This window comes from Maniola jurtina, chromosome 17, assembly GCF_905333055.1.
Source record: "Maniola jurtina chromosome 17, ilManJurt1.1, whole genome shotgun sequence".
In the NCBI taxonomy this organism is placed as follows: Eukaryota; Metazoa; Arthropoda; class Insecta; order Lepidoptera; family Nymphalidae; genus Maniola; species Maniola jurtina.
Window position 1 is genome coordinate 1,824,751 of NC_060045.1, and position 25,535 is coordinate 1,850,285.

The following is a 25,535-nucleotide window of genomic DNA, read 5'->3' on the forward strand; positions in this document are numbered from 1 at the left end:
GGGATAACAGTAGTCCTGTATAAATAAAAACACAATAATTGTAAAATAATATTCACTTTATTCAAAGGAATGGGCGATTCGTTCCAGCACCCTCACTTTGTGCCTCGATTTTCTGAGATACTATGAAATAATTCCTACAACACAGATTACATGCAACTGTATTCGTCTACGTACAGTACAATACCCAGCAGTAAACACATCGGGCTTTAGAAAGAGACACAACATTTTATAGCTTTAGCTTTGTAGAGCGTCGTCTCAATTATTGAGATTCTTTTTCTTTTCTTGTTTGATGGCATTTTGAAGTGCCAAGTCAGCACTATGCTATTCACCAATGTCAAATAGCTTGAACGAGGCACTAAAGAGATTGGTCACTAAACTTTTTTTTATTTAATTAGAAGTGTGCCCTTGACTGCGTTCTTACCTGATGGTAAGTGATGATGCAGTCTAAGATGGAAGCGGGCTGACTTGGAAGGGGTATGGAAGTTTCAACCCTCTTTGGAAGTTTCTACGCGGCATCATGATGGAGCGCTAAATTGCTTGGCGGCATGGCTTTGCCGGTAGGGTGGTATCTAACCACGACGAAAGCATCCCACTAGACCAGACCAGAGACAAAAATTATAAATTCCAAAATTGCCTTTGCCCGGAACCTCCACTGTGCCAGGGAGGTCGTCAAAAACGTCACGTGAGTGTGAGTGACGGAGACGACGCTCTACGAAGCCGAAGCTGTCGATTATCTCTTTCTAAAGCACGATGTGTATATTTACTGCCGAATACTGTAACCTTAATCTTAATTACTAACTTATTCCAAGAGATGAGGGTAGAATAGATTAACAATTTATGTAAAAAATAACTAAAACCTTGTGTAGAATTAACTGCAAAACTCTTTGATTTAAATTAATTTATACAGAAAATATTGATTTTACAGACATTGGCAAAAGAAATTGTAGGTACGTACTTATACATATTGAATTTTGACACCAAAGTTTTCTGTTTGTTAAATTTGAGCCTATACAAATTACTTCATTGATTAAAAAAATAAAAACATAATACTGGTTTCATTTGCTATTAAAGTTTATGTCTTTATTATAATAGGTCAATAGAAATTTTGGCTAAAAAGTCATTGGCTATCAAAAGAAACAAAACATTAACATTGTATTACTATCCCAAAATTATTGGATTTATTGATTGTTTGCTTGAATCACAGTGGCCATCGAAACCAATAACCAATGAATTAACTAATTAATTCTTATCTATTCTGTAACCTAAAGTAACTACACCCGTCACAAACTATGTAAATATACGGAACCTAATACATTATTATCAATACATACAAAATGAGAGACAAATACATATTACTAGGCTCTTACTCGTTATTATAATTTCTTACACCAAGGTCTAACGCGGGCTTCAGACCATAGGGTCAACTATCCTGTCAAAAGTACGATTTTAGTCCTTAAGTTAAAGGTGACCTGCAGGTCGATTCCCTAAAACCTGCATCAATCATTATTACGATGGCAATCGTTGTGATTGGCTGAATTTGTGGTATTCTTGTTGCAACAATGCATTGTAGCCAATAGTGAGCGAGCGCCAACCAATCAGAAGTGATTGCGATAGTAACATTGTAGCTGTCAATCTAACGCAATTTTTGATAATTTTTTACAACATGAAGGAGACAGTATGCATTTAACATTTTCATAATTACTCTAAATTACATACTCCCATTATATTATAATTTATTTCTAAAATAACCTAGTATCAAAACTGCCCCGAATTAACAAAAGAAAACAAATAGTAATACAATAAATAGAGTTCTCCATTCGCACTTGGTTAGCGTGGAGGATTATGGCTTAAATCCTTCTCATCGTGAGAAATTAGATTAAGAAGTATTATTTAAACAATAGCCGGCATATAAGATTTCTTTTTAGGCTGACATACAGAAATGTAAAAGGCTGTTAATAAAAGATTTAAAAAAAAAGATTTCTTCAATAAGTTTGTTGATAAGCATTCACTTAATAAACACCTATAGTGCAGACATGGCGACCAGGGTGGGGGCGCCCCACCTCATACCCCGATTGCCATCTCAAGCTGTCGCGTACTATATACAGTATACACAACACCGTCTCCGTCATTAAACCACCGACAGTAAATATATATAATATTTACTGGTTTTTGGCGCAAACACATGGTTAAGAATAAATAAATTTAATATCCCGTTCCGGATAGGGCTATGGTGGGATTTTAGCCGAAGCCAAATCAATAAAATTCACAATAATATGCGAAAATATGTCTGTCGGTCTGTTACCTTTTTACAGCCCATTCGATTAACCGATTTTGACGAATTTGGTAAAGAGACAGGGTGCATTCTAATTCCACACCGAAGAAATCGCGGGTTTCGTCCAGTTCTACATAATTACTATGTAAAAATTATGTAATTTTTATGTAATTTTTTTTACTTTTTGCATAAAAGTTCAACCCAAAATCACAATACATCTTTAAACTATTATTATTAATTAAATATTTTATAACTATTCCTTAGTGCTAAGGGAGAATTTTAATTTAATTTAGAATTTTTGAAAGTTTAAGGCAAAAAAAATAATGTGTTTAATATAAATGTCGTCATTACAGCATTTTCAACATAACATATACTAAAGGTTTTGGGTTCGATTTTAATATACCTCGTCCTAATAAAGAAAATCGAAAATGCCAGCGTTAAACATTCCCTCTCACTTACTCCTTTATACCTTTGTGTAATCTGTAAGTGAGACGGAATGCTTAGCGCCGCGCCGCGCTTCGTTTCGATTCTTCTTTATTGGAACGTGATTATCGCCTTAAATTAAAATTCTATATTAAACAAAATCGTCTTACATGTTAAATAAACAGCCCTTTCCTTGGGGCCAAATGTCTAGGCTCAAGACATACAGGCGGTTGCATCGAAATATGCAAGCGTCAACTTGATGATTCAAGGTAAATTGAACTTTATATCCGGCGCATACAGTTGGACAGGAGTAGAGCTGAGTTTTTTGATAACAATGTTAGCCTTTCTGACTTTGACATATTAATATGGTTTTTTGTAGAAACGTGGACGTGCGCTCACGCCGCTCTCATTCCAAAGTGAATAAAGCGTAGTTTGAGTTTTTACCAAGTGCGCCTCCACCCTGCCGGTATGCGCTGCGCCTATTTACAATAATGTAAATATTTGTGAGGAAACAATTCAAGAAATTATGGGGTTTTTCATTTTGCTTTACACAAAATACAGAACTTAGTTAAGATTAAGTTTAGCATTTAAAAAAAGATGCCACCACAAGGTGTCTTGAGTCATAACCTATTAAAGATTATACGGATGGTCTTAGGGTTGGCATTGAAGAAAACAGCCACTTATTTCTGGCTGGTCGTATTCCAGGTCGATTGAAACGAGATATAATGCTGACAATTCTGCACGAATAACTACCCTAGGTATACATTAACACATTGATCTGTGTAAGTCAAGGATGTTTGGTTAGTTTTAGAATTGTCGCACTCTGAGGCTGAAATCTATAAAGCGCACTTTGACTTTGCTCTGACTTAAGATTGAGTTAAAACGAGACAGATTTATGTGAGAGATATAGCTCTGTCTCGTTTTAACTCTGTCTTAAGTCTAAGCAAAGGCAGAGCGCGCTCTATAGATCTCACCCTGAGTGCTTTAGTTACTTATAACGCGTACAATCAGAGAAAACACCCGCCATATTTGCTCTAGGTGTCAATGTCAAAGTGAATGTGTCATGTCAAAAGTATGGCTATATGGCTATTAGGTGACTGGACACCGATTTAAATCAGCTGCAAACTTATGATACATAACGATAAACTTGATCATTGTGTGGCCAATGTAGTGTTGAAGTCTTCTAGTTCAAGGATTACTTCAAGAAAGATTTTTATGGCCGCTTCCAACGGTGCATGACTTTGCCAGTAGGGTGTTGAAATTGATTATGATTAAATCGTCCGTAATAAAGCAAAAAATAGCTGGAAAACATTAAGTGAACATTCGTCTAAGTTACGACAAAGGATTAAACGAAAAAATAGCCTCAAAGAAGATGAATCGACGCGATAAAAAATCAAGAAATAAATCCTTATAACTTTCACCTAATTCTTTACGTGTATTCATTCACTCGTAAATGATCAGGTGTGTAGCTAGTTTAATTTGGGGAAAATATCAAAAAATTCAGTCCAATTAAAAAATATATCGAAAATATGAAAAAACGCAACAGGTGGGTAATCAATTAATTCCCCATAATGTCGGATTTACGTTTTTGATCCTTCGAACCGGATTTTTTTATTATTTTGAATGGCATTCATTATTCATCAATGTTCTAATTCAACAATAAAATAGACTGCCGCATGCTGCTTAGTGCCGCAAAATTGATGTTTTCATTTGTTGCATGCTGGATTGTTGCATGTTATTACTTCGGCATAAGGGTGCACACTTATCCGAGCCGAACACGTCGAACGAAACGAATTTTAGAATTCTGTGTATGAAATCTCATGAAACCCCGCACACTTGCGATTCGGACGATTCGACGCGGGGAAGTGTGCGAGGTTTCAAAACACAGATTGTAAAGTCACGCACCGTGGGAAGTGGCTACGAACTAGTGAGTGATATAAACTGGTGTGGTCAAGTCCCTGGGAACGCTTAGTTGTCGCTGGGCATGTGTCGGTGCTTGTGCTTGTGGCGGCGCTGCGGGTGCGGGCCGCTGTACACCTCGCGCACGCCGGAGCTGCAACAGGTCATATCGAACGTTAGCTTTTTGCTGCTTAAATTAAACCATGATGGATCGTTATCATACAGGGTGTAACCAGAACGCTAGCAAATACTGAACATATCATTATACTGCCTTAACACAATCCAATGCCAATCAACATTTTCCTTATCTTGTAGTTTTAGTGTTTTTTCAAACCCGCATTATAAACCCGCGTGCAATGCCCTACCTACGACGCGGCATTGACTTCGAGTGGCCTATTTACGCAACGTTCGTTGACCTCTAGCGTCAGTCAGATGTTTTATTTGCAATATATTGCGAACCTTCACAAAACACCTTTACCGATTTTTTCATGTTTTTTTTTTGCAACATCTTATCAATAATCATCAGTATTAGTACCTATCTTCGTTTTTGCTAGCTGGTTACACCCTGTATTTAATATTAATGACCCTAGATTTAAGCCTGTCGATTTAGTTCAGAGATTGTGTTTAACAGACATAACCACATGATCCAACATCAATGTAGGGAAAATAAAAGGCAAGGCCATGCTCAAACGAAGCAAAAGGAAACCCAAATAAAATACAAATCCATAGCAAATATATACAAAGCATTACATAAATAGATAAAAATACATCCATACATAATAATAATAAAATAGAAAATATTTTACATAAAGTTACGATATTTATTAGTAGTAGTAACGCCTCCTCAAAAATCTGGAACTGGAAACGAGTTTGGTTAAAAAATTTGGAATTTTGGTTTGTAAATATATTATTAAAATAAATATTTATAAATATTGTTCAAACTGCTGATATAAATTAAATAATCCTCATCATAACTTGCTACTCGGTCAAGCTAAGTTTGCACCTCGCGACGATTACGTCACACTGAATAGAATAGAATAGATTTTTATTCAAATAAACTTTTACAAGTGCTTTTGAATCATCAAACAATTTACCACTGGTTCGGAATGCCGTTCCTACCGAGAAGAACCAGCAAGAAACTCGGCGGTTGCTCTTTTCAATTGTTCAATTTACAATAATATTCTATACTATACAAGCAATTGCAGACCCACGCATTGCTGGAGCGAGTCAAATCCATGCTTTTTTATCATTTACATAATCTTCGATTGTGTAATATGCTTTAGGTACGGTATGCGAACCGTCCTGACGCGACAAGGCGACCGCGGGGAGGTGAGCGGGGAAGTGGGAGAGGCGCCGCATTCCAGCGAGGTGCAAACTTAGCGCGAACAGTTAAGGTGCGTACGCACTAGAACTAAACTGCAGCTGCACTGCACGAGACTGCACTACGCGGCACATCGCGTCAGAACATTATTTCTATCATTTTGTATGGAGTTTGTTTTGTATCGCACTAGAGCGGCGTTGCACAGCGCCCGTTGCCGCGCGTCGCGGCTGGAGAGAATGAGTACCGCTGCAGTTAGTTCGAGTGCGTTGGCACGTTTATAGGTAAAACTTACGAGGTGGCGAGGGGGCTGGCGGCGGCTCGCAAGGCGCGGCGCGGCGCGGGCCGGTGGCGGCGCTCGCTGCAATACACACACCTGTGCTAACTACTGCGCTACTACGTACTAGCGGCTAGCAAGTAGATGGAATACTTAGGGCCAACTTAAAATATAAACCTGTCCCGACTGAGGTTGAAATCTATAGAGTGCATCTCTCTTGTTGATCTTATCTCTTTGACTTTGCTCAGAGTTACATCAGCATTCACCACCCATATTATAAATGCGAAAGTGTGTCTGTTTGTTGGTTTCTCCTTCAATCACGTCGCAAAGCAAGTGATTTCTACAAAGTCGTCGAAGTGATTTTTTGCATGGGTATAGTTAAAGAAAATTAAAGAGTTCCAACAAGATTTTTAAAAACCCAAAATCCAAGCAGATGAAGTTGTGAGCATCAGCTATAATATACGTCATAGTATTAAAGTGGCAAGTCCAGAGTAAATATACCACTTTTTGTTATCTGTTGAGATTTTTAAATATTTTTGGAAGGTTTTAAATATCAGTTTGGATTTAGTTTTTCATTTTTATTCCATCTACCCGCATAAAATAAATAAATGAAACCGCAACAAAAATAAAAACCAAGCCTACCAACAGCTTAAATAAATACATCAACATGCTAAAAAGATCTGAAAGCCAATATTCTATGATATTTTGTAAACTAATATACTTATTCTATATAAAATTTTAAACCTAAAGAATATAAATAATAATAATTCGCCATGCATGTAACAGGCACCAAAGCTGTAATATAGATTCACCACTTTGTGCCTCTTTGGATATAAGATACATAGACTTAACAAAAAGACCAATCACTAAGAAAAGTCACTTAAAGAAACTTAAAGAATGATGGTCAAATGGGCGTAAATAAATTAAATCTTTAATTACTAGTACCTACCTACTTTATTTTAAACTATGGTCAGAGACCAGAGTGAATTAGAGTGAGGGAACTCGCGGTTTGATGTCAAATATTAGGCTACGGTGACGTAAATTCAAAGAAAAATAAGGCTACTTTAGGGCTACCTACGTCAATGTACTAACATTTGACGCCTGCCAAAGGCGTCGAATCCTCGACGTTTCGTTAGTTCCCCTACTATCGTGAACTGTGCTATGGTGACAAGAGCCTAACATCCTCCCCTCACACCGCATACACTTCATGGTGACTCTGCCAGGACTCAAACCTGGAGTCTTCTAATGGGTCGCCATGAAGTATGTGGTGAGGGGTGATGGGAGGATAGAAAGATGACTACTCTATGAGTGATTTTCTAATGTAATATTGTACTGAAATCCTTTTAATCCTAAATATCCTTATATTTATTGAATTTCTACTATGTAACTATAATGTACACTATGCAGGAAATCGAAAGACGAATTCAACAATACCAATAACTTGAGTGCAGTTGAACCCTTTTTACACTTACTAAAATAAGGTCTACTACACACTACAATTTGTCTACTTACCCAGTGGAGTGAGAGTGCGGGGATGGAGGCGAGTGAGAGGTGGCGGGGGGCAGGGCGAGGCGCGCGGGCGGCAGCGCGAGCAGGGAAGAGTCGCGCGGCGCGGTTATAGCTGCGCGGTGGGAGCGGTTGCGGTGGGCGCCCGCGCGCTCTTGGAACTCTCTGAAAACCATACCAGAGTGAACTAGAGTGAGGAAACTCTCGGTTTGATCCTAATCCGACGATGTCTAATATTAAGCTATGATGACGTAAAAATCAAAAAAAAATTAGAGCTACTAAAGTAGCTCTAATTTTTTTTTGCGTCCTACCTGCGTCAAATATAGGTACTAACATTTGACGCCTGCCAGTGACTTTGAGGCCTCGTCGTTTTGTTAGAAGTTCCATAACTGTCACAATACCATTTACAGGTTATCTTGGATAGCAACAGGAGTTACTAAATCTTAATTCGTCATGTCATCTGTGTGATTTAATTATTTTTTTAATCCCATGGTTTTGTTACTTCCCAGAATAAGATATTTCCACTTACTTGAATGCAAACTAACTTAGACTCAAACTAAGAAGAGGTAGACAGACAGAACAGACAAACAAGACACACTTTTGTATCACTTTCACTACACACGCTATAAATGTGAACGTATGTCGGTTCGTTCTGCAATCACGCCGCAACGGGGCAGAAGTAGCCCCGATGTAAACAAATTAAACAGCAGAGCAAACCTGTCAAATTCCTCAGCCTCTTCCTCCTCGAGGTTGATGAACTCTTGTCTCTCCTCAGCGTCTCCGGAGTACACGTTCTGCTCGCGCTCGATCACGTGCGCACGCTCCCCGATGTGGTGACCTGCAGGATAGAACTATGTCAATAATGTGTCCCCCACCGAATGTCTAGGTGTTACTCTATGTCTGCGATTCCTGAAGTGAGTTCTGCAGAACAGTTCAATCTTACAAATCCAATAATTGACAATCAAATAATTAATTCTATAGGCTTGCGCTTGACTGCAATCACACCAAACAAGAAATAATTAAGGTAAGGTGGAGCGTGCCTGCCCTAATCAAGTTTTTTTTGAAGATACCAATCATACCAATATTATAGCAAGCTGGAAAGTGTGTTTTAGAAAATAAGGAAGCAAATCGCTTCATACTAGTCAAATCTACTTGTTAAAGGTTAATAATTCATTTATTTTTTGTTCAAAAAATTATAGATATGTAAAAATATCTCACCAATGGACATTTTCTTCAAGCCACTGCGGGAGTCTTGCAGAGTTTTGCGCGTCTCCTTCACGCCATTCGGACCGATTTTGGTGCTGCTCGAGGAACTATATATCTACAAGCAAATAATAAATCAATTATAATATAATCCAACAATATTTTCATAAATGTTTTGACCATTATTTTGCTGTAATCTGTTTGTGTGCCTTTTCAATAAATGAAAATTATACTAAATAAACCATTATTTTACTATGTTATGTATAGTTGGAAAGATAATCTACACATACCTGTGGGTTGCCGTTAGGTCCACTGGACATAACTACTGTGCTGCTGGAAAATGAGCTGGCGCCCATGCCATGACCATCCGCCACATCTAAAATTAGAAGATAGAACAAGATAAAGTTGCAAATTAAAACCGGACTGCAATCGCCTTAAGAGGGCTCTCTCCATCACTCGTTTCATACATCATAAATCTGGAAAACCACAGACACAGATATTAGTTTCTAGAATATGTCTGCGAAATTTCATGGACTTTGGTTGCTTAATATTCAAATGAAATTGGAACTACGATTGTATGAAACGAGTGACGGAGAGGAGCCCTGTTAATAAACACTGAAATATTATACTAAAATTATTTTTCTGTCACTTGGTATATTTTAATGTTGTAGTACATTTATATTTATGAACTCAGAATTTTCTCCTCTTTCATCTGATACCCCACTCAATACAATAGCAAAAAAAAATTCTTCATTTTTCATGTAACATCTGTTATGACAATTTTTTTCGTATAAAATGTAGCCTATGTCACCCAGACCTTTACGACAAATCGATTGAAACCTCATTCATCAAAATCGGCCCAGCAGTTTAGGCGCTAGGGTGGAACACACAGAATCTGGATACAAACATACACACCCACAGACAGACATACATAGACTGCTAAAATCATAACCCTTTGCTGCAGTCGGGTAAAAATCTGCTATTATATATTGTATTCTGATGTTATATTGATTTTTGATACTATAACAACACTATCGAAATAGCACTGAAATCTGATCTAATTGTTTATTACCTACATTTGAAACCTTACATAATCCTATACTTTGGTGACACATTTATTTGGCAATAGACTTGACTGTTTTTCATGTAGGTGGGTGAATATTTGTCTAAGAATACACCTCCAGACATAATTTTAGATTGATTACTAAAATAAATGTGCCATAGTTACAGTTACAACAGGATTCTTTCTTTGTAATGTTTGGAATCTCAACACTAGATTCTCCTTTCAGCAAAGGTTGCCTGGTAGAGGTTGCTCTAAGCAATAAGGCCACCTTTGCACACAATTGTTTTTTTTCTGTTTTATCTTTCTTTTATGTTGTGTTTCTTTTCTCGTTTGTGTACAATAAAGATTTCATCTATCTATCAATCTATCTATTATTAGTAAGATATTCAAAAATGGTCATGTATAAGAACTGCAGAACTGGCAGGATTCGAACCTGCAGCTTCTTGGAATCGCACCTGACGCCTTGACTGCTAGGCCACAGCAGCCTGATTGATATGTGTTTAAAAATTATTTAAAAATTTCCTTGAAATGTAGGTAAAAATAAAAACACTATCATAAAAATTATAAATAGTAAAAAAACAATAAATTTCTCCTCCAAAGAGCTGCATTGTAATATAGGCCTATGAAAGTAGTTTTCATAACTGCAAAGTGTCACTACTAGATGGCATTAACAGTTGCTTCAGTACTGAGTGAACAAATATACATCTTGAATTTCGGCACTGGCAGCAAAATAAACTGTGGCCTAACGGTCAAGGCATTAGGCGCGACTCCCAGAAGATGCAGGTTCGAATCCTGCAGATTCCACAAGTTTTGCTATTTATTTAAAAAACATCAGGAAGCAGGCTACCAAAAATGACATGGCACATAACATCTGTTCTAATTGTAGTAAGACAGAAGATTACAAAATGCACAAGAATGGATTACTTTATAATAATGATATCAGTGTAAACGTAAAGGCTTTTACCTGCAAAAAGTCTATTCAGCGATGGCATTTGAGGCATGTAAGGCATCAAGGCGTTGCCACGTCGGGCTCCCATGATGGAAAGGGGGCTCTCTCCCATCATGCCAAAGGGATCCGAGAACAGAGAGTTCATCATGTTGTTCATCTGACGCATATGTCTCATGTGCGACCTGGTTAAATGAAAAAATATATTTTTACTGTACACTATACAAATCAGTATAGAGAACATAACAAAGTATACAATTATGCCGCCTTGTGGGCCTTCCAATTCTAAAGGAGACCTGTGCTCAGTAGTGGATGGCGATGGGTTGATGGGATGATGATGATGGCTATATAGATCTCTTCCAAGCAACCAATTGTGTAAAAGGATACACATTAATACTAAACCCTAGGTTTAAGGCCAAGCTTTTATATCTGTGAAAGTTATTAGGGCTTTGAATGCTTTTCTGAACAATGACATAACTAGCAAATGGCCAGTTATGTTATCTACTTCAAAAACATTATTAAACTCAATACATTGGAACAGTGTAGGTAGAATGACACCATAAAACCAAAGTTAACCTTTTAATATCATTAAAGTAGGTATTTATAACATTTTATAGGCTAATTAAAGAAAAACTATAGAAGGATAATAAAATAATTATGAAGGTAAAGTAAAATTGTTTTTTTCGTAATAGGTACCTTGACATTTCGCAAGCATTGCTATTATCGACGCAAAGGGTGCTAATTGTATGTGGTTAGTACATGGGAATGTGGTTTTGATAGCTTCTATAAATAGTTTGATATGTAGATAAATAAAATACTAAAATATGGAATCGAAATAATGAGCATTAGTACGAAAATTACCCGAAAAAAGGGTCGTCATCCACGTCGGCCATCCCCATGAGAGATCCAAACAGAGACATCGTGTTCACAATTCAAAGTTCTTTTTAATCCAATGGAACGCTCAAACACTTTAAATTAAAATCTAATCAATCTGAAAATTTTACGTTTTCGCAAAGCGAGTGTCGAAATAAATCGAATTCTCTGGCAAATTGGAAAATTTTCCACAAATCCGTAGCAAAAGCAGCAAATCGCAACATACGTCAAACAATTTTTACCATAGACTAAAGAAGTCGAACACAGATGTCAAAAGAAGTAAGGCTTCCATAGACTTTTTTTTTTCTCTTTCGTCTGCCTTTACAAAGATTAGCCAATGTCAAGTTTGTAATTATTTGTAACAAGTTAGTTAAACTATACAAGTATGGACCCCGTCTGTTCCGGTGCTCGCCGACATACGCACGGCACCCCCTTAGAGCGCTTTCCAGTCAGTTTTAACAAAAAAAACACTCCAAAAAGGCAGAGCACGCCCGCCAGCTAACACCAACACAGACGAAGTCCCTTCCATAGACTAAGAGTCAGAGAGTAAATCTGCAAAAATATGGCAAAATCATAAAAATGACGTTATTGTCTATGGAACAGCACTGTAACAGCAACTGTAATAGCCACGGGTAACTTTAGAAACGTGTTAAACTTTGTGTTGTGAACTTGTGACTATACTAATATTATAAAGAGGTTTATAAGGTTATTTATTTGTAATCGATAAACTCGAGGAATAAGTAGTATACTACTCCATGACTATTTCATTATCTAATCAAATAATAGCTACTCTTTGATTGATATTATTATCAAATCAATGGGACTCATGGGACTACTCTTGCTCTGAAACTCACCGTTTGGAAGGATATTTTATTCAGAGGTAGGTAACTGGCAAAAGCTATGCGTAATAATAAAATTATTATGTAGGTACATATCAAAATTTCACATCTCACCCGAGGAAATCTTTCGATGTTAGCTAATAATAATAAAACTGGCATTATATTTCAACACACATTATAATTTAACAACACAACAACTTCACATTTTATTTTATTGAAACCTTATTGTTCATCTATATCTTCCACGATATCTTCCACGTGCGAAGCTGCACGGTCTTGTATTGGCTCCGTGGAAGGTCCAAGCGGTAGAAGATGGGTAAGACGTATACACCATGTCTTGTAATCCATTTCTTGTTTTACGATCTATTACTGGGCTCACCTGCAATTTAAAAAAAAACTAATCAAATGCTTTACAGAACACGCCTTGTAAGTTTTACGCAACCAGCTCTGCTAGGTAGTCATATTTCTTAAACAGTAGTTTTTTCAAAAACGTTCTTAAAATCTCAGTGATTTTAAAATACATATTTAACAAAATATCACTCGCGGGCATACCTATAATACCAATTTTTCTACTTATGCTTTTCATGTTCGGTTGACTGACCAGACGGACAGGAAGAAACTATAGGTAAGGAAGGAGTCACTGTTGGTCAGTCACTACACAATCCCAAAAATGGCATTAAAAATCTACAAGAATCGTATTACGAAAATTGATACGTTCTGACAGTAAAAGGTAAACCTCGTTACCTCATTTGGTTTTTCATCGCCAGGAGATTTAATTGCAGCTGGCACGTCACCAATTTGTCCCATGACTCGCTCAACATTTACAGTTCTGTGGTCTCGCATTTGATTGTTTGCAATAGTATCTCCTCCGATCCTCTCAACTGGGGTTTGTCGCTGCTGATGATTTACTTGAGGGGCAGTTAGTCTTCCTTCTGAATGAGTGACAGCATTTACTCCTTGTGCTGGTATGTTTTGCTGTGTGAATGATTGCGATCCCTTATACTGGTTATAAATATGTTGTAGTTGACTCGATGTCCTCCCAAGGGTTTTTGCATCCATCAACGAAGTCTTACTCACTGTGGATTTCACTTTAGCATATTTAGCAGTATCAGCTCTAGATATGGGTGTGGGTTGAGGTGATAAAGTTTGTGGTAGACTTGGTTCTGGTGTCCGATACATTTCTGCTGAAGTCTTTTCAACTGGTTGACCAAGAGTGTTGAATTCAAAATACTTTAGATGCTTGGGTGCTATGTATCTTGAAGTATCTACTGGGATTATTGGTTCTTTTATTACTCGCTGATTATTCGGAGATTCAGGATGCACGGCCTGTTGGTTCGGCGCTACTTCATAAGCTGATGAAAGAGTCGGTGGTGCCATTTCACTGCCTGTGTTTGGATCAATGATATTTTGTTGTTCAACGTGGTACTGTTGCTGATCCGGTTGTGTATATTGATTAGGCACAGGCACGCCTGCCATGTAAGCCTGCTGATTGTTCAATTGTGCGTTAGGATATCCACGAACATTGGCATTGTCATTTACAGCTTTGTTATAATTGGCAACGTTTTGATACGCCATTAGATCAGTTGAGTTTGTATTTGGCTGCATTATATTATTTCTTGCTTGTTTTAATGGAATCGATTGCTGAACTTGATTTGGTGGTACGTTATATTGAATTTGGTTTTGCTGGGTGCCTTCAGGTAATGCAGGATTTTTGGACTGATCGAAAACTTTATTGATGTTATTATTCTGCATCATATTGTGCATCGAGCTCATAACTGCTTGATGTCGGTTAGCTGGATTCATCTGTATAGCTATGGCCATTGGATCGAAGCCTAAATCCCCACCTAAATTTTTCGTTACGCCTGGAAACATTTCGTTAAACTTTGCGATCCCTTTGCTATGGTCGCCGAGGTGAGCTGTTCCCATTTGCTGTGCGTCAGAATTTTTGTTCACTGTATTCTTAATATTTCCACCAGATTGTATGTTTGACTGCATCATAACTTGATTTACGTTATTGCCACTAGGGAAACCCTGGGCGTTGTAAACATCCTGATTGGTTGTCCTTGGTGCACATAGGGGTGTAATACCAATTTGACCTTGTGGAGACTGAGGTGTGTCTGTCAGCATCGGTTGTGTCAGCGGAACATTTTGTCCTATGCCAGGATTTGTTTTAATTTGGCTTGTAGCGTTACCTCCAAGCATGCTCATGATTTGTGGTCCCATTCCTCCCATCTGACCCATTTGATTTGGATTCGCTTCATTCGTTGGCACATAACTTACATTGGCTGGTTGGCTATTAAAATAGTTATATTCGTTACCAGCAATCATGTTCCCTGTGTTACCACTTATGTTACCCATGTTACTTGTATTCATATTACCCATGTTACCAACTTGCATGTTACCCATTTTAGACATGTCGCTCATGTTACCTTCAGCTCCTAAACCGTTTGAGAGCACTATTTGATTTGCCATTGGATTGTTCGCGATAGTATTATCTGGTGTTAAGCTTTTTAGATCATCGTAGACTTCTTTTATCGTTGGCTGGATGAGGTTATTGTTTAAATAATTATATGTATCTGCATAGAGTTTAGGAGGGTTACAACGGCCCATACAAGGAGTGTACGTGTTTTGTGCATTGCCTTGATATGGTTCACCACACGATCCGTTGGAATTCCATCCATGACCGTTGCCATGGCAACAATTCCGACGACATCCCCCGCAAGTTGGTCCTGGGCTTGGTGAAGTTTGCCCAGATTGTCCAAATAATTTACTCATACAACCACTAAAAAAAGAAAAGATGTAGAAGTATAGATTGCCTGAAAGAGGATATGCGTTTAAGGGTTGCATAATTCGATGACGGATGACAGAAGTGACAATACCGGCCCCACATGGCGTGATGAAGAAGAAAAGGAGAAGATGAAGAGGAATATCGACGCTTTTATCTATTAATTTTACTTAAATATGCAAAAATGAAGCTCTTACCAATCTGCGCTCTGCAACTGATTCATTACGCTACCAAGTTCGCTTAAAATTCTTTGCCTATCTAGAGCCATTTCACCTTCAATCCAATTTACCTAATCTTTAAGGCCTAAATGGTTTGAATAATTCATAAAATATTTAGATCATAACAGACATTGTTGTGTTCAAAAAATTAAAAAAAAACCATGAGAATTTTCAAGAGAAATTGTTGTTGGTTCAAATTTGAAGTTAATCATTTGTTTTAATTTATTTTTTATTAAAATTACAATGGACCAAAAAATTGCCAGGAACAATTATTTATTTATAAGTTATATAGAAAACTTTCAAAAAATTCAAACTTAACTTACCTACAAACTTAAATGGTCTGATATTTAGTGGTTTTAAAATACTTAATCTTTGTAAGAAATGCTGTTGAGCTGAACAATACTTATTTTCATTTCATAAATTAATTATTATCAGAGTGTGAGTTATCCCATTGCTTAAATATTTTTAAACCATCGCGCATTTTGTCTGGCAGCCCCATAGAGATAGTATAGCAGCCCAAGTAATTTATTTCCGCTTTCATTTGATTGGTTAATTCTATTTGTGACGTTTTATTTGTGCCATTTTGTACTGCAATGTGAAGGCTTCTTTCGTGCATTGATTTTACGGTTCAAATTCCAATTCACCAAGATTGCAATGTCATCCTGATTTTTTATGTCAATCACTTTTCATTTCATTTGGAGTTGAAAAGTTGGACTGTTGTCTCGTATTTTAATTATTTTGTGAAATAATTTAATGTAGTGAGAGTTTTTGTCTAGCTAAATTTAAATAATCAACTCAGTAATCATTTGCTAATTAGTAGTGCCTGTTTAAATCGCAGTTTATTCTCGAAACGAATTATTCCGCAGTGGTCAACAAAGTTCACAGTCTTCTTTGTGCAATCGAGGTAATTATCAAACATCAAAATGCCTAGGAAAGTTTTCGTAGTCGGTGTTGGTATGACGAAATTCGTCAAGCCGAACAGCGGTAAAGATTATCCGGAATTCGGTAAAGAGGCTGTGTTAGACGCATTAGCTGATGCTGGCATTAAGTACGAGAGTGTCCAACAAGCGGTTTGCGGCTACGTGTTCGGGGACTCGACTTGTGGCCAGCGGGTGTTGTACCAGGTTGGCATGACCGGCATTCCTATTTACAACGTCAATAACAACTGCTCCACTGGTTCAAACGCTCTGTTCATTGGTAAACAGTTAATCGAAGGTGGACTTGCTGATGTGGTCCTAGCTGTCGGTTTCGAAAAAATGGCCCCCGGAGCGCTGTCCGCTGGTACTTACACAGATAGAACGAACCCCATGGACAGACATACTTTAAAAATGGCGGAATTAGCAGAGTTAACAGGTTCCCCGATGACTGCTCAGTACTTTGGCAACGCTGCTCTCGAGCATATGAAAAAATATGGCACAACAGAAGTTCATTTAGCCAAAATCGCTGCGAAGAACCACCGTCATGGTGTTAAGAATCCCCGAGCTCAAAGCACAAGGGAGTATACAGTTGAGGAAGTTTTGAACTCCCGTAAGATTTATGGGCCTCTTACGAAGTTGGAATGTTGTCCGACTAGTGACGGAGCTGGTGCGGCCGTCCTAATGTCCGAGGAAGCAGTTATTCGCTTTGGATTACAGAACAAAGCTGTTGAAATAATTGGTATGGAGATGGCCACAGATACACCAGCTGTTTTCACTGAGAACAGTTTGATGAAGGTCGCTGGGTATGACATGACAGCTCTAGCTGCCAAACGCATCTATGAAAAGACTGGAATAAGTCCCAAACAAATCGATGTAGTTGAACTACACGATTGCTTTGCTGCTAATGAGATGATCACGTATGAGGGTCTTCAACTTTGCGGGGAAGGTGAAGCAGGGAAGTTTATTGATGCAGGAGACAATACATATGGAGGAAGGGTGGTGGTTAACCCTAGTGGAGGGTTGATAGCGAAGGGACACCCTCTAGGTGCGACGGGGTTGGCTCAATGTGCTGAACTAGTCTGGCAACTTCGAGGGGAGGCTGGAAACAGACAGGTTTGTCATATTTGTTTAGGAGATGTTGTCATTTAAATGTCTAGTAATGTTGAAAAAGGTGGTGTTGAAATGGGTCTCAAAATATAAGGCAGACTCAAATTGATACTTAATTTTGATCTTTGGGTGTGATGTATGTTTGTGTTGTGTGTGCTGTTGTGGTGTGTGTGTGCTTTGTTTAGTTTTAATACTGTGTCTCCATTAAAAATAAAAAAAATATGCTTTTATTATCAAGTATTGTATTATCTAAAATAATTTGACTCCAAAATTTTTGTTTGCCTATATGTGGAAATGGTTGGAGCTAGTAAAAAAACTGGACTAGTCCGCTATTAACTCAAACACATTTTTTAAAAATAGAATAGAATAGAATATTATTTAAATAGACTTTTATAAGTGCATTTTCCCCTATAATTATTATTATTATTGCTGTTATGAAATGCTGTGTTCTATGAAATGGGACTGAAACTGAAAGTGAGATAGAAAAAGCCTCAAAAAGTATATTTTAAAACAACCAGATTATTCTAAAAATCTTAAAAATGCAATAGTAGTCTCAGTTTTTCATTGCCCTGTAAAATATAATTTCGTGGACTAATCCAGTTCCTTTGCTAACGCTTCATAATAAGTTTGTTGTCATGTTTTCCTTATATAATGCATACCCATTCAATTTGATTTATGTAAAGTTATGAATAGGTACATACATACATGTATGTATATGATTATGACTGGTTGCTGGGTGTGAAATTTTTATCAATCATAAAATTTATGGAATAGAACTATAAAATTTTATGGAGTTTTGTAGCACCTGTATCAAATTAATATTTTGCTTGCGCATGATATTTGCCTGTGCACAGACAGGACACAGTGAAAAAACTGGTATGTTGGTGCTAATTTGATTGTACACAATCTCTAAACAAGATAAAGTTGAAAACTAAAACCTGACTAGAATGTCTTTATAAACACTGAAATAGTATAGTAAAAATTTTTTTCTGTCGCTTGGTATATTTTAATGTTGTAGGTAGTACATTTATATTCATAAACTCAGAATTTTCTCCTCTTTCATTTGACATCCCACTCGATACAATAGGCAAAAAAAAATTTTGGAGACCTCCACTTTTTTAATGTAACATCAGTTAGATCAATTTATTCGTATAAACTATAGCCTATGTCAACCAGACCTTTACAAGAATCAATTGACACCTCATTTATCAAAATCGGCCTAGTAGTTTAGGTGCTACAGTGGAACACACAGAATCTGGATACAAACATACATACATAGACTACTAAAATCATAACCCTTCCTTTTGTGTTTGCCGTAGTCGGGTAATTAAATTGACAGATTTTATATGGAGTCAATAAAGCATTTTCATCAGACTACTAAAATCATAACCCTTCCTTTTGTTTTTGCCGTAGTCGGGTAATTAAATTGACAGATTTTATATGGAGTCAATGAAGCATTTTCATCAGACTACTAAAATCATAACCCTTCCTTTTGTTTTTGCTGTAGTCGGGTAATTAAATTGACAGATTTTATTATATATGGAGTCATTGAAACATTTTCGTTGGAAGTCTTCAGTAACAGCTCGGACTGCCTAAGATTGCCTGTTTTACTGCTTTATTGACTCCACTAATAAGTCATCTTGTATCAGAATATTCAATAACCTTGAAATATTCTGGGGTTCTGTGAAAAACAGATCTTGTAAGCAATGTGTGTAAAAAACTAAGTGATTTACTGAGTTTTGTGTGTTTTAAGCAATTAGATATCACTTGCTTTAATGGTGTAAGAAAACATTGCATAACCTGCAGCCTGAGTGTTACTACCCATATTAACAAGTGTAAATTAAAAATTTATAACACCCCCAACAAGTGAAGGTTACAATAACTAGGAAAGAGCTGATAACTTTCAATCGGCTGAACCGATTTTCTTGGATTATAGCTAAGAACCCTCTCGATCAAGCCACCTTTCAAACAAAATAAACTAAATTAAAATCGGTCCATTAGTTTAGGAGCTACAATGCCACAGACAGATACACAGATACACATGTCAAACTTATAACCCCTCTTTTTGGGTCGGGGATTAAAAATATAAATGTCTGTTTGTTTGTTGCTTTGTCTTTCAATCACACCATAATGCAGCAATGGATTGATGTGATTTTTTGCATGGATATGGGTAACCCTAAAGAGTGGCATGGGCTACTTTTTTGGCTGAACATTAATAAGTTCCCATTGGATTTTTAAAACCTAAATCCACACTGATGAAGACACAGACATCAGTCGGCTAGTTCTCTAAGGTGTGTGTAATGTGTATGCCAATCCGCCTTTTGGCCAGCATGGTTAGCCTAAACCCTTCTCATTCTGAGAGGAGACCCGTGCTCAATAGTGGGCCGGTGATGGGTTGCAATGATGATGATTTCTAGATCTGTTCAATTTGGTTTAATCAAGGATTTTGTCACTAAGGGTCTTTTCAGACGTACGACAACCACACCACAGTGGAAAAAATGTCAAACTAAAATTGTATAAAAACGCGTAGTTTTATTCACACGTGCCACAATTAGAAGGCATTTTTTTTTCTCTTTCTTCCTTATGTGTTGCGTGCAATAAAGATTTCATCATCATCATTCATCAAGGCGAACGTATACTCTGGTGACATTCTTTAGTTCTGGTTGTGGCGCGTCCAAAAAGACCCTAATGAATATTTTTCACAAAAGTACAATGCTCCTTCAATAACATAATATTTTATTATAGATAAGAGACATTCCGAGGGGCAATGATACGTTTATCTGTTTATGACGTTAATACTTGATATGTTTTTATATGTTACTAGCTGATGCCCGCAGCTTCGCCCGCGTGGATTGGTCAGATCCCCTGCAGCATCAGGATTGAGGAGTTGGAATCCAAATTTTTTATGAAACAATGTCGCAAAGTTCCTCTATCGATTAAAAAAGAAATGACGCAAATCGGTTCAGAAATCTCGGAGATTTCGGTGTACATAGGTAGAAAAACACAACTCCCTTTTTGAAAGTCGGTTAAAAAAGTAGCCTATTTTACGCCCTGGTCAATCCTCTACTTGCCTGTGAAAGTCCCGTCAAAATCGGTTCAGCCGTTCCAAAGATTAGCCTTTTCAAACAGACAGACAGACAGACAGACAGACAGACAGACAGACAGACAGACAGACAAAAATTTTAAAAACGTGTGATTCAGTTATGGTATCGTTCAAATAACCATATGAGCTTAATATGAGGTAGTTATTTCGAAATTACAGACAGACACTCCAATTTTATTTATTAGTATAGATACAATTTGCAAGGGCAAAAAGCAAGTCACGGGTGTAGGTAAAAAATCTGATTTGGGTATTATGCTACCTTGCGTGACGTAAAAACCTGTGGTTTATCTGTAACTACGTGTGGTGTATCTGTAACCAATTCTTTACTGATTAGGTACCTATTACGGTAATTTTGATTTCCGAAACTATACCTAATAAATCAGGATCTGAGTCACTGTCTGGTCTAGTGGATGTCGACTGCGGATGACGAGGTCCTGGATTCGTTTCCTGGGTCAGGCCAAAAATATGTACCTACCTATTTGGGAGTAAGGAAATTGGGAGTGCCTCATGCCTCGGATAGCACGTAAAGTCGTCGGTCCTGCGCTTGACCTCTCTCCGGTCGTGTTGGATTGCCGTGCCATCGGACTGTAAGGCCGATCTATAGAGCGCACTTTGACTTGGCTATATTTTTGCGTTATAGATCTCGGCCTAAGGCTGAGATTTGTTGAGCGTACTTTGGCTTTGCTTTAAGCTTCAGTTAAATCGAGATGGTTTTATGTCAGCATTATAGCACTGTCTCGTTTTAACAGTGACGTAAGTCTAAGCAAAGTCAAAGTGCGCTCTATAGATCTCAGCCTAAGAGTAAGGGAATAGAGAGTGCTCCACACATTTGTACACTATTATATCTTCCGCGGTTAAGCTCTGTGGAGGTGACTGTCCCGCCCATGCCGTGACTGACATTTGGTCTAGAGGACATTTTTTTTTTAATTTTTATATGATGATCATGATGATGTCACTCTCCCGCAACCCGTGCCTTATCATACGAGCTATTTCAGTGAAACAGTTACCTGGGATTTGGTTTTTAGGTTTATCCCCTGTTACTTCATCTTGATGATATCTGTTGTACATCTACCCAATCGTCAGACATATTTACTAATCTACCCCCTTTTTTCCAAAGGTGCCACGCGCTCGCATCGGCCTTCAACACAACTTGGGACTCGGAGGCGCAGTCGTCATCACCATGTACCGCAAAGGTTTCACAAACGCCTCCCCCAACCAGGTCGCGGCAATCGCCGAGAACCCTGAAAACTTCAAAGTGTACAAATACATGAAGATCCTAGAAGAAGCCATGAAGACTGACGAAGAACAGCTCATTGAAAAAGTCAGAGGAGTTTATGGATTCAAAGTCAGGAATGGACCTAATGGGGATGAAGGCTATTGGGTGATAAACGCCAAAGAAGGTAAAGGTTGCGTCAGTTATAATGGCAAAGACAAATGTGATGTAACGTTCACAATCAATGACGAGGATGTTGCGGACTTGATCTCGGGTAAGCTGAACCCTCAGAAGGCTTTCTTCCAGGGTAAAATCAAGATTCAAGGGAACATGGGTCTGGCGATGAAGTTGACAGATTTACAGAGATCCGCCGCGGGTAGGTTCGACGCTATTCGCTCCAAACTATAAATAAACCAGTGTAGACTGGTTTTAAACGTCTATACATGTACCAACTGAATTTTAACCTATAAGTTTTATTAGCTAGCTATTTTTCTCATGAGTTGTACTGGCATATCAGTTGGGTAACTCGTCCCACTTCGCTCGTGTCAATCAATCAATCAGCCAGTTTGCGTCCACTGCTGGACATAGACCTTCCCAAAGGCACGCCACGCCACAATGCACGCAAATGTGGTTGTAAGTTAGTAAAATGTATATAGAAATCATCTTTAAATAACTTTCTTATGCAGAGATAGACTTATATCTCTACATAAGTCTGTCTCGTTTTAACTCAGCCTTAAGTCTAAGTACTCGTACCTGTAGATCTCGGTTAGTTTCGAGCGTTATAGAGCGAACCTACATGCAATTTTGGTTCCAATGTAAGTTGGTACGTGTGTAGAGATCTTTATAGGCGCTATCTTATTAGTTAAAATAATTGTTAATAATAATCGGGCTATGGAAAAGGTCTTTGGGCATTTTATCTATAAGAAAAATAGGTCGCAAAGTCGAGTTAGTGATCAAACAATAAATTGTTTTTAGATATGTATGTAGCTTGCGTCTCATGACCAATCAAATCCAATCTAATTTTGTAGACACGTTCTAGAAATTAATGTCTAGGTGGTCTAGGTCTGTGGTTTGCCAGATTTGCGTAAATATAACTAGTTTTTGAGTCACACGGGCTTACCTAAAGATTTGTATGTAAATATTTGAGACTGTAACTTTGAAACTGAATAGTTATTTTAACGGAAATCTAGAAATCCACAGAAATAATTCCTAAACGTTTATATAAAATTTCATTGAGTTTGATTGGTTAATATACAAATGCGAGCCAAATTATAGTACACGACAGGTCAAGATGGCAATCTGGGTATGAGGCAGGAGGACGCACAGCAAACCCGTACGTCATCAGCGCGTGGCCTGTGGGGGTGGCCCCGATTGCCCTGTCGAGCTGTCCCTTACTATAGGTTGGTTTCAAGCGCACTACAATAAACCTCTCTTCAAATCAACACAATTATTATTAATAATACTATGTTATTGTTTAACGTTTTCCCTGTGTACTATAAATCATTTAATAATCCAGGATAATGCGAACCCCTGGTTTCACCATGTTATTATTTTATACAAGGAAAATGTTAAGATGTTTCCCTGAAGTAAAATAATGCGGTGCAATAATGAAATATTGATGTAAATTAATTATTATTAAATAATACTCCTTTTATTATGTTTTTCGTGTATACTTATCATTCCATTTTGTGAAATACACTTTAATTTAATAATATAATAATCGTTGGTAGATATTTTTATATATTAAAGGTTTTTTATTAAAATTGTCTTTTAATTTATATTCCTTAATATGGTCTTGGACTGTAGTAATGAAAAGAAAAATAATAAAGTACTGTACACTTTTTAATAATTATTAATTAATTAACTTAATAAGCTAAAATGTGAGAAACAAGTAAGTTGCTTAGTGATATCATTATATGAGTAAGATAAGTCTTTGAGGGGTCTCTCCGTCACTCGCTTCATACAAACGTAGTTCCAATTTCATTTGAATATTAATAACCAAAGTCCATGAAATTTTGCAGACATGCTAGAAACTAATATCTATGTTTGTGGTTTTCCAGATTTCTGTTAAAATATTCAATTTCAAAGTTACGCGGTCTTAAATATTTACATGCAAATCTTTGAGCCCCTGTAATTTTAAAACTACGTATTTTTAGAAAAATCTAAAACACCACAGACATAGATATTAGTTTCTAGAATATGTCTGCAAAATTTCATGGACTTTGGTTGCTTAATATTCAAATGAAATAGGAACTACGATTGTATGAAGCGAGTGACGGAGAGAGCCCTGTTAAGTGTTAGATATGCCCGTTTATTCAGGTATATCGAAGTCTTCTCGCAGTATTCTTCTTATATTCTCTTTCTCTATTTTTTCTATCTTTTATTCTTCTGGCTAACTACACGGGTCTGCCCACGAAATGCAAATTCAATTTGGTTTTTTGCAATTTGTAAACTAATACGATAAAGTAGGCTTATGGCATTCTAATTGCACCAATGGCAGTATCATCACCACAGGTTATCAAAATTCTGTTCAAGATAAAAGTGAAATATATACTGCATTGCAGTTTTGCATACGGACCTCTTTTAAGGGGTCCATACCCAATGGATGCCAACGGTGTGTTAGTCCGTAAGTAGATCTGTTAAAAGTTCCCTCTAACCTTCCAAACTCAACACAAACGCTAATTGTATTCGCTAATTGTGTATTTATGTAGTACTTACTATACTTTGTTCGCTAATTATCTTTTATTTATAGTATAAGACACAATTTAGTAAGTAATACATACCGGGTTCCAGTTGCTTAACGACCTGGCGGTCAAGGTGAATAGTATCATAGACATAAAATCCAGATGGTTAATCTTAGTAGGTACATAGTAATTAACATAATATAATCACAAAAGGAAAATAATCACACAACATCACATTTTGACAACCTCCCTGACGGAGTGGTAAGCGCTGTGGTCTTATTAATCGGAGGTCCCGAGTTCGGTTCCCGGCAGGGGTTTGGAATTTTAAAAGGAGATTGGCGAATTCCATAGAGTTTCAGACCCAAACTAACAGAACCGTGAGCCTCAAGCCCTCGTTCACGAATCAAACTTCTCATGCTTGTTCTAGTAAACCAGTCTAACAAAAAACTTCATCAAAGTCTATCAAATAAAGTTGGGAGAAAAAAGGTATTCACATGTATTGCCATGTAACGGTTATTTATAATGTGTGCTTGTGAATAATTACATTTTTGATCCCCATCTTCTAAAAGTATCAGGCTTACACAGAAAAATAGTAAGTATTAAAATTAAATGATTTCTGAATCTGAACGGTTTTTAAAATGCTGGGTCCAAATTCTCCAACCTCCTTTCTAAATCTCTGGTCTGGTCTGGTGAGAGGCTTCGGCCGTGGCTAGTTACCGTCCGTACCGCCAAGCGATTTAGCGTTCCGGTACGATACCGTGTAGAAACCACGCAATATTGCATTAAATGATTTTAACGTTAAGTCTGTTACAGAGTCACAGTTCAAGGGGTTCATTGAACATGAATAAATAAATACTTAATAATATATTCACGTACTTCTAGTCATTTT

General features: G+C 37.4%; 3 protein-coding genes across 5 annotated transcripts; 1 reads left to right on the top strand and 2 right to left on the bottom strand.

Annotated features, from left to right (window-relative positions):
* Nucleotides 1-38: 38 nt before the first annotated feature.
* Nucleotides 39-12,028, bottom strand: LOC123873999 (myeloid leukemia factor). Of its 3 annotated transcripts, XM_045919138.1 has the most exons (9): nt 11,769-12,028; nt 10,926-11,092; nt 9,189-9,274; nt 8,914-9,016; nt 8,413-8,533; nt 7,702-7,860; nt 6,208-6,273; nt 5,401-5,452; nt 39-4,748 (listed from the first exon to the last, which is right to left on the bottom strand). In XM_045919138.1, exons 1-8 carry the CDS (start codon nt 11,825-11,827, stop codon nt 5,419-5,421), a joined length of 795 nt encoding a protein of 264 aa, XP_045775094.1. In that variant the 5' UTR covers nt 11,828-12,028; the 3' UTR covers nt 39-4,748; nt 5,401-5,418. The 3 variants fall into 3 exon arrangements, with proteins under 3 accessions (XP_045775094.1, XP_045775093.1, XP_045775095.1); XM_045919137.1 differs by lacking the exon at nt 5,401-5,452; XM_045919139.1 differs by lacking the exons at nt 5,401-5,452; nt 6,208-6,273.
* Nucleotides 12,029-12,777: 749 nt separating this feature from the next.
* Nucleotides 12,778-15,845, bottom strand: LOC123873994. Its single transcript, XM_045919134.1, has 3 exons — nt 15,602-15,845; nt 13,364-15,401; nt 12,778-12,998 (listed from the first exon to the last, which is right to left on the bottom strand). Exons 1-3 carry the CDS (start codon nt 15,670-15,672, stop codon nt 12,849-12,851), a joined length of 2,259 nt encoding a protein of 752 aa, XP_045775090.1. The 5' UTR covers nt 15,673-15,845; the 3' UTR covers nt 12,778-12,848.
* A 421-nt stretch (nt 15,846-16,266) lies between these two features.
* LOC123873995 (sterol carrier protein 2) lies at nt 16,267-23,725 on the top strand. Its single transcript, XM_045919135.1, has 2 exons — nt 16,267-17,652; nt 21,867-23,725. Exons 1-2 carry the CDS (start codon nt 16,546-16,548, stop codon nt 22,368-22,370), a joined length of 1,611 nt encoding a protein of 536 aa, XP_045775091.1. The 5' UTR covers nt 16,267-16,545; the 3' UTR covers nt 22,371-23,725.
* Nucleotides 23,726-25,535: the final 1,810 nt, after the last annotated feature.

Excerpts from the sequence above, each read along its gene's own strand:
- LOC123873999 (XM_045919137.1), bottom strand. The coding sequence starts at position 11,827 with ATGTCTCTGTTTGGATCTCTCATGGGGATGGCCGACGTGGATGACGAC. Across the intron at positions 9,275-10,925 it reads GCTGAATAGACTTTTTGCAG|ATGTGGCGGATGGTCATGGC; the intron begins GTAAAAGCCTTT and ends TTCTAATTTTAG. Across the intron at positions 4,749-6,207 it reads GCCAGCCCCCTCGCCACCTC|CTCCGGCGTGCGCGAGGTGT; the intron begins GTAAGTTTTACC and ends GACCTGTTGCAG.
- LOC123873995 (XM_045919135.1), top strand. The coding sequence starts at position 16,546 with ATGCCTAGGAAAGTTTTCGTAGTCGGTGTTGGTATGACGAAATTCGTC. Across the intron at positions 17,653-21,866 it reads GGGAGGCTGGAAACAGACAG|GTGCCACGCGCTCGCATCGG; the intron begins GTTTGTCATATT and ends TTTTTTCCAAAG.
- LOC123873994 (XM_045919134.1), bottom strand. The coding sequence starts at position 15,672 with ATGGCTCTAGATAGGCAAAGAATTTTAAGCGAACTTGGTAGCGTAATG. Across the intron at positions 15,402-15,601 it reads CAGTTGCAGAGCGCAGATTG|TGGTTGTATGAGTAAATTAT; the intron begins GTAAGAGCTTCA and ends TTCTTTTTTTAG. Across the intron at positions 12,999-13,363 it reads GCGATGAAAAACCAAATGAG|GTGAGCCCAGTAATAGATCG; the intron begins GTAACGAGGTTT and ends TTTAAATTGCAG.